This window comes from Diprion similis, chromosome 8 (assembly GCF_021155765.1).
Source record: "Diprion similis isolate iyDipSimi1 chromosome 8, iyDipSimi1.1, whole genome shotgun sequence".
Lineage (NCBI taxonomy): Eukaryota > Metazoa > Arthropoda > Insecta > Hymenoptera > Diprionidae > Diprion > Diprion similis.
The window spans coordinates 17031027-17039840 of NC_060112.1; the positions used below are offsets into that span (position 1 = coordinate 17031027).

General features: G+C 34.3%; 2 protein-coding genes across 2 annotated transcripts; one reads left to right on the forward strand and one right to left on the reverse strand.

Annotated features, from left to right (window-relative positions):
- Positions 1-110: 110 nt before the first annotated feature.
- LOC124408575 (protein TEX261) lies at positions 111-3074 on the forward strand. The gene is made up of 5 exons (XM_046885603.1): positions 111-318; positions 684-763; positions 878-1099; positions 1605-1716; positions 1786-3074. Exons 1-5 carry the CDS (start codon positions 249-251, stop codon positions 1902-1904), a joined length of 603 nt encoding a protein of 200 aa, XP_046741559.1. The 5' UTR covers positions 111-248; the 3' UTR covers positions 1905-3074.
- Positions 2741-5930, reverse strand: LOC124408566 (exostosin-2). Its single transcript, XM_046885593.1, has one exon. It carries the CDS (start codon positions 5351-5353, stop codon positions 3227-3229), a length of 2127 nt encoding a protein of 708 aa, XP_046741549.1. The 5' UTR covers positions 5354-5930; the 3' UTR covers positions 2741-3226.
- Between the last annotated feature and the right edge of the window lie 2884 nt (positions 5931-8814).

Sequence of the window (8814 nt, forward strand, 5' to 3'; positions counted from 1 at the left end):
TTACTGATCTAAGTTGTTTACATTCTGGGTTTTCGTCACGCGAGACGCCTGGCGGAGAGCCAAGGTACTGTAGTAAAGTAATCACAGAGCTTTACATACTTTATCTTACATTTCTAATACCGTGGTTAAGGATTTAGATAGAGGGTGACAGGGTGTAAATCTTGTGTAAATTATCATGTAAATCAATTCTTGTGGAATGTAAAAATGCAAAGATGCATTACTGTCTATGTAGCTGAACGAATTTTAAAATGTGGTTCTTTTACGTGTTAAGTTGGGTTTCCTTGTTCGTACAAATATGTTTTGTTACGATTTCCATAGGTACTGTGTTAAAAGCGTATTTTTTATAAATTATGTTTATTTTGCTGTTCTGTGAACAAAGAGGTTAAAACCGGGGTCCGAAGGTTTATTCCGAATTTGTTATGACTTTGCTGAAAAAGTCAGGCAGATTAATTCATTCCAAGAATATTTTGAACAAACTGCCCGACGTAATAATTCATCTACTGTCTGATTCATTTCTATTAATCAAAAATGCAATTTCGAACCAATCGTACAGTTTTAAAATCTATACAATTTATAAATAAATATTGTAAAAATTACGTAACATTTAATTTATTCGCTACAGAATCAGTATTATAATAATTGAAAATTTTTCCAAAATCTAACAATATTTCAATATTTTTCAGCTGCCGGATTGTATTATTTAGCAGAATTAGTTGAGGAATATACTGTTCTGTCTAAAAAAATAATAAGAGGTGTTGTACTTGTAAGTTGTGGATACATTTTTGTAATAAACGTTTTCAGTAGCCTAATCTGCAATTATTCAAAGCATTTGTTTCATTTATTGGATTATAATTTGTGGAATTTGGTGAAATTTTAGGTCACGTTCGGAATTCATATTGGGTTTTTACTATTTGAAAACCTACCAACGAGTATGGTAATATGTGGAATCATCGCCCAAGTAGCGCACTTCTGTATACTGAAGACGTTCCCATATGTCCACATCATCTCGCCATCGTTCATCATCTCTATAGTCATGCTAGTGGTTAACCATTACTTGGCATTCACATACTTTGCATCTGTCTACTACAGTTTTTCAGAGGTATGCAATTCGATTAATAGTCTCGCAAGAATCTATTATTTTCCAGAATGTGATTTAAGTCTTACGTAATATCAATGACGTTCAAACTAGCAGGTAATATCCAGCAGGTAATACGCCTGAAAGCCTGCAGGCAGTAAGCAAACGATAATATGGCAAAGGTTATATTCAAAAGAGTTCCCTGAATAATTCTCCCAAGTTTCATGTATTAGTTATTCCCTGAAACCTTTCCACTTGCATTACCTGCTAGTTTCAGCTTCATGTAATTTCAGCCAGCCAGTGTCCATATGGAATTTTATTTAACTGAGCAAATTGGGAAGAAAGTATTCCATTCCAGAAACTGCAGGGGGTTGTGAAATATTAAAGTCTAGAAATGGGAATTTCAAACTATCATCTTTATGTCTGCTATTAGATGTATTCTACAAATTTCAGAAAATATGTGTTAGTGCATGTAATGTATATTGTTTAACCCAAACTATACTTACGCATTGTAAAAATATAATTTCAGATGATGGCATATTTTACGCTGTGTCTCTGGCTAGTGCCATTTACACTATTTATTTCACTGGCTGCAAATGAGAATGTGCTCCCAACTGTAGCTGAGACTCGACCACTCTTAGGTATGTACAAAATGGGTCAACTGTGTAGTTTCCAACAACGTATGGTATTGAGTTTGATCATTTTTACAGATGATAACGATGTGGTGAGCAATTACTTCTCAAGACGGGGAAAGAAATATGGCTTGCTTTCTTTTTTCAACTATGCCAAGGAGTCCATACTCCCACAACGCACCAAAAAAGCTTTTTAATGAAGCTGTGATTTGCACACACCCATCTACCAATTCTTGATTTACAGTCTTACTATTAAATTTTTTTAGTATTCAGGACTCCAATGGTAAAATTATGTACTTCTTTCTAAATACTAAAGTACAAATGAATGGGATGTCGGTGGATCCTGCTTGACCAATTATTAGAGGTGTATTAAAGTAGAACAAAACAAAATTAATATGGTTTCTCGGACTGTATAGAAGTGGTAACTGGTTCAATGAGAAAGCAAATTTTCACAGTATGCTTTCATAAATTTACTTGGAAATAGAAGGGATGTTCACTGAAACCATTGTTAAGAAGAATATTTCAAAAAATATGTTCAACTCAATTTATTGATAATTATGAAAGAGAAATTGGAAAGTAAACATCATTCCTTACTTTTTACTATTTGAAGTAGAGATTCTAAACCAGGATTTCGATGTGCAGTCAAAACTCAGTAATTGTTTGGAAAATGATTCCTAATCACATATAATGTGTGCTCCTTATAGTGATGAGAATTACTCGTTTTCTTGGTACGGTATAATTGTAAGTGTTGTTATTCTGTCGTAATATGTATCTCATACCATGGGGTTGTGAATCAATATAATCGAACTAGATTTGATTTACATAGATTCTATGTATGATAAGAACATAAAATACCATCCATGACAGGTGAAGTTTGAATATGTACTTTTATACAAAATCAAACTGTAGTTTGTATCCCTGTAATGATAGATTTGAGAATGTGCTCAACGTCGGACGCTGTGGACACCTGATGCTCTTGTACTCTTTTCAATTTATAACTTTCAGCAAACGACACTTCTTTGATAAGTGATTGAAATTAAATATTGTTTAGAATAGTCGAGAAATAACACACGTACCTAGTGAAATAAGCACGTATTGACATGGTTTATACTTTCCAAGTATAGAATTTTATATCAAACAAGTTTTAATAAGTACCAAACATTGTGCTTATTTGCAAATTTACTAGAAACCCACGATAATTATGTTTGAGACATTTTTTGTCATTTATTGTTATTTATTGGAGAGTCATTTGTGTATATATACTTTTTCCATCAATTATTGTAATACTTGACTTAAATGGTTATTTAATTTGTACAAGGCGTAAACAGTATAAGCAAAAGCTTAGAATACATATATGTACATAGATTGAAAAAAAATTTGTATGGTTATTTACATTTAGTTACAATGATTTGAGGGTTTTCTTTTTGTTAATCCAACAAATAACGCCATCGATAACTATATCATAATGTTACCTAAAGTGTATAATGGTAATTCCAGAATGATCGAAATGAATAACACTCTACAAACTTCCTATGTCATTGAAACGCTTGAGTTTCTTTGGAAATACATCTTTGTATAGTACTGGATCAGCTCTGAATTCGACAGATTTTAATGGCATCGTCCCATACACTGAAGAAAATCGGTTTATACACTGTGACCTTTCAATCATATGGTTCAAATCCGCAGACAGCATTTCTGTGTTAGTACATTCTGGACACTTGAATTTTTTCCGGGAAGTCACTTTAATCGGTGGTTTTCCGCTCATATTGGCGACTAGGAAATTCATCGCTATGTCTTCGCAGTTCATGTGGTCATCCACCCATTCTTTGATATCCCCAGGCATTGATGTTGTATACATATAACTCCAATACTTGTGATGGAAGGCAGCTCCGGTCAGCACCATCGAAATATGATTGGTCCATTCGCTTTCGTACTTCCAACAGATGCTAGAATTGTCCCAAATATGTGTACGTGAAGGAAAGCCCACTATGCGATCAGGAAATTCTCTCCAGACTTCGAATCCAAATTCTAGCTCATCCGCAGTAAGCATAACTATGTCATCATCTATCGATAGCATAGCTTCAGTTTCTATCTCATCGTACGGGTAAAATCTGTTTGAAAGCTTATTCGCCTTAGTCTGAATCACTTTCAAAGGTCTGTTTATCTTTGGCCATTTAGATGGTTCCGGTGGATCTTTGTGTTGGTTGTTCCAAATAACTAAAACCTTAGAAAGACTAGGAGCCTTGACAAGTTTAGTGATTAAAATGAACAGGCTTTCCAATCTATCGTATGTTAATATCACAGCTGTAAAACCCCGAGTCTTGGGTGCTGTAACAGGCAGAAAAAGTGATGGCACATTTCCTGGATACTGAGGCACATTCCAGTAATTATAGTCTCTAGCAAGATGTGGGTAAACACGATCGCTCATTATTTCAAGGGTAGTTTCAGTGATGGCTTGTATAGACTTGAAGTAACGTTCGTATAGCCAAGTTCCGTGCTGCCTTAGTTCGACTACTCTTTTGCGAGATACATTTTTTAGAATCTCAGGTGCCTTCAAAACGTCCACCTCGCGAACAAATACCGCTGCTCTTATCCAATCTATTACTCCATGGAATGGCATGGTCAGAGAGTCAGCGATTATCACAGGAATACAACCTGCAGCCATCGCTTCCAGAAGAGATGATTGGCCGAGTCGGGCTCCTCGAATAACAAGGCAGAACGTCCCAGTTTCCAGAACTTCTGGATAATTGTACACATCTTCACCCGTGCAACGAATAGAGCTATTCATAGGATTGTGATGGTAGCACGGGCCCAAGATCATCAGATCGTTTGGAAATGTAATCTTCACTTCAATCAAATCTTGCTGGAATGCAGAGTTTATATTAATCTGGGATGAAATTATTAGCCACTTTCTTTCGTTTTGAGCTTGTCGCTTATAGTTTTCCAGATGGGGGCTGTAAACCGGTAAACTGACGTCAAAACCAGCACGGTATGTCAATGATGAAAATCCAGCACCGGCGATCATTGCCTTGCTAACAGGCACATCGATAATAGTATTGTAGTCCGGGACACTTCCAGGTATCATGTTGAAAATTAAGTGGTTTTCTCCATCGTTCCAGAACTCAAGTGATTTCAAAGCTTGAGATACTTCTTTAACTCTTAGCCTATTTTGGTTTAAGGTATCTATTGATGGGATGAATAAGCATGCTTCAAATGGATCTGAAGTATAAAAATTGCTGCCTGCAATGGCTTGCAAGATAAGATAGAACTCTTTTGATATTTGATTAGTAACGGGTATACTGGCAGGATCGACGTAATTTTTTAGTGGGTACACGTAAACAAGTAATTTGTTTCCTTGATTCCCACATCGATATATATTGAAGCAGTTAAAGTAATTGCATGAAGCATTTGTCGGACTTGCTAATGGACTATTTATGGCGATTTGCTTTACAGCTAGTGAATTGACGTTATCCAATGTCAGCGCAGTGTACTTTGACCGTTTGACTGTTTTTCCTAAGCTCGATAAGTACGAGGTTAAAATAATAGTAACAGACAGTGATAGAAGTATGAAAAATGTTAGAAAAAAGTTCTTATATCGATGTAAAGCGCGTTTCGGCTTTTGAGCAATTCTTGTCGGAATACTCATTGTAGATGGTAACAAATCTTTGTGAAAGTAAATGTACTGAAAATATTCTAAAATCCTAGGAATGTTTGTTACGTATTTAAATTAATAGTCATGAGAGGTGAAATTGTTCATAAAAACATAATAATAATAGTAAAATAATGACTTATGTGTAACTTAAGCGAGTACAAAAATTATGGGAATAAATTTCGAATACGAAGCACTTGCTATACCGTAATCGTCACATTTTGCCCAAGAAATTCATTGTTTCATGACGAACTTGAACTTTAAACCATTGTGATTAGTTCATTCGATTATTTCTATCTCTTGAACACGATCGCCCGGAAATAAATGATTTACACTCTTGGATGTACTCCATTGGTTACTAATTTTTAGTCACTCGATTACTCAGTCCTTCGACAGTTTTTCAGCAATGAACACTCAGGCCGAATGGTGCTACTGAGGAATACAAATGCTCAATGTGAAACATTTGAAGCGAGGTTAGGTCTTCGTTTATTTATTGACTCGTCTGGTCTCGAGTCTAGTTCTTCCTTCTTCTTCTTGTTCTTCTTGTTCCTCCTTTAGGAGACTGTCTCCCGTTGTGCTACGTGCCAATGTACTCTTTCATTGTTTTATTTTTTAAGTCTTTATACATATTTACATTGATTCATTCTATATTTATTGGACGTTCTATCTTTCATAATGATTGAATATTACGTCCCGTAGCCGCAGCAGCGCTTAGATAAAGAACAGCCAGCAGCCACGTAATTCAACCCGCGTATCCGTCGTTTACGATCAATTGCACGGTTTTAATCAGGCATTTCCTACGTCTATGCAACTCACCTAGAATATTTCCGTAGGTGGATTCAATTTGTAGTACCAATTGACTTATGATGCAATCGCACTTTTACGTAAAATTTAAGTATTTGCCGGGTCTGATTGTAAATAATGTGTGACGTGAGTCATTATTTTAGTATAATTTATAGAAACACACATTCCGGAATTCTTTTTTACAGCGATACTCAATCGCAACAATGATCAAAAAGAATTGGATAAACGAGAAGCGTTCTCAAGAATAGGAACGAATATATAAGAAACTTGAGAACGATACTTCGAACATAAAACTGATAAGATATAAACAAATATGTTGTTTTCTAACTTTTGCTATGATTATAATTTAGTAGAATTAAACAGTTATTTAGAATCTGAAATTCTTAGTTATTTTAACCAAATACCATCAAAGTTATATTTCTTGATCAATATGCTTATTTTATTAACATTAACAACACAGTCACATAAAGCAGCAGTTTATTTCGTTGTAGACAATTCAAAACGAAGTCGATTTACTTAAACAAACGTTGGCCAAAATAAATTACAATCTCATGGCTATATATACACACTTCATTATTCATATGAAAAATAATTTGACTCGTTGCATCAGTAGTAAAAAAAATTACATGTTAATAAAGTTAAATAAGCATACCTAAAGTTTTATTAACAATAGCAATTTTCATATGCAAGTAAGTGCAAACCCTCAGTTTCCGATGCAACAATGTAATAACTTAAAAAGTAATAATTAAATATTAACTATAAAGTAAAGCTATTGTGCTCAGTTTTGTTAAAATTCACACTCATATCAACACTAATACTGCCTGTAACGTGCTGCTATAATTCGTTATACTATCAACAGGTGTGAACTCAAACAATACTATTTAAAATTATAGTGATTTAATGATTAATGATACCAAGTATCGAGCATGTTTCAAAAAGAAGCACTGGATACCAATCTGATTCAGGATATAAAATCTCTGTGCAATGATCAGCCTTGAGGTTGTGCACTTATTATATGTATCCGTGATCATGTTTTCATTTTTTTAAATAACTATTCTAAATGTTTAAAAATTCGTAAGTCATGAAGAGCAAAACGGCACTAAACATGATTAGTCGGCTTCAACTTTCTTACAAAATGTAAATAGCGTTGCATAACTTTAAAAAAATTAACTACTTTTTGCTAATACCGAACATATGAATTATTTTTTTATGATAATTCATCTTTAATCCCTGTTATTCTGTTTGACTTCGTTGTAAAATTTTTATGCAAATTCAGCCATTGATAAAAATGAATATTTCTATCATATTATGCTCAGGATTGGAATCACTAACAAAGTTAGTCCCACTATTCATATGGGACGTGCTACTTTACATTGAACGTTCTATAATTAATACCCAGCACTCTTCTTTGAATTACACTATTGAACGTTCATCCTCAACACTTTGGTGTATGACACCACTTGATATTCTAGAATCCTTCGAAGTTTTTGTTAAACGACAATAAAGAGCATAACCATTCATTACTTTTATACGTGTCACACACCATGTGCAGAAACCAAAATAAGATATTCTTGTGCATTTCATACGAATGATGAAAATACGATGAAAAAATGATCAAAAAATTCAGTTACAATGGTAATACAACTGATGATTAGAACGTGACTTATGATATTCCGTTAACTTTGATGTATCGTTTACAATTTTTTTATGTGATTATCACAATGCTGAATGCTACGAATCGATTGTTTCTTTGATGTTCGAAATGATTTTGTGTTCCACAATTTTGTGTTGCTGAATTGTAATTCGGAAATAAGTTTCAAATGTATCAGGGTAAGCGAATCATTACTATGGGTGACTAGCACATCAAGTATTTAGTTTCGTTAAAAAAGTACTAAATTTACGCAATCTATTCTGAGCTATCTTTAGGTAAGTTGTCACACTTAAATGGCTATTTGAAGTTCGTTCAGAGCCTACAAGACTATATCACAGATAGAGAAAAACTCATGGTTTTATACAGATGACATTAAAATATTCAGTACCACTAGACACCTGTAACAATCTACAAATAAATTGTCAGGTGAACATCATTTATGTTACACTTTAAAATAAATTCAGATTTTCAGATTTGCAAAATGCGTTTTAACATAAATTATCGTATTCATATTTTTACCATAAAACAATTCCTTCAAAGCAACATTGATTTTTTTCCCCAAAATTGATTTCTGACTAGCAGTTTAAATCATTTTCATTCCATTGTAATAGTCGCCTGATTTTAGGAACAAGCTAACAAGGACGATCAGTTTGGTGTCCCCCTCTGATTGCGGTGAGACTCATGTATGTTGTAGAACACTGAAACCTAAGAGACACGTATTTTTTTTTTTCGTCTGCGGAAACACGGTTTAGAGAGGTGAAAACGACCCCCAAAGGTGGGGGGCAAACAAGGAGATTTCTTGATGCACTTGAATGAAACTGACGCTGAAGTTTTCCTATTCATTAAAAAAACATTTCAGTGTTGGTTTCATTCAAATACATGAAGCGAGTCAAGAAATCACCCCGTCGAGTGCCCATCTTTGGGGGTCGTTTTCACCCCTTCAAACCGTGTTACCGCAGATAAAAATAATACGTGTCTCTTAGTTTTCAATGTTCTACAACAT

What these genes read in the sequence shown, in the direction of transcription:
- LOC124408566 (XM_046885593.1), bottom strand. Translation starts at nt 5,353, where the DNA reads ATGAGTATTCCGACAAGAATTGCTCAAAAGCCGAAACGCGCTTTACAT.
- LOC124408575 (XM_046885603.1), top strand. Translation starts at nt 249, where the DNA reads ATGTGGTTCTTTTACGTGTTAAGTTGGGTTTCCTTGTTCGTACAAATA. An exon ending in TTTTGTTACGATTTCCATAG is followed by an intron (nt 319 to 683) that starts GTACTGTGTTAA and finishes AATATTTTTCAG; the next exon opens with CTGCCGGATTGTATTATTTA. An exon ending in TGAGACTCGACCACTCTTAG is followed by an intron (nt 1,717 to 1,785) that starts GTATGTACAAAA and finishes TCATTTTTACAG; the next exon opens with ATGATAACGATGTGGTGAGC.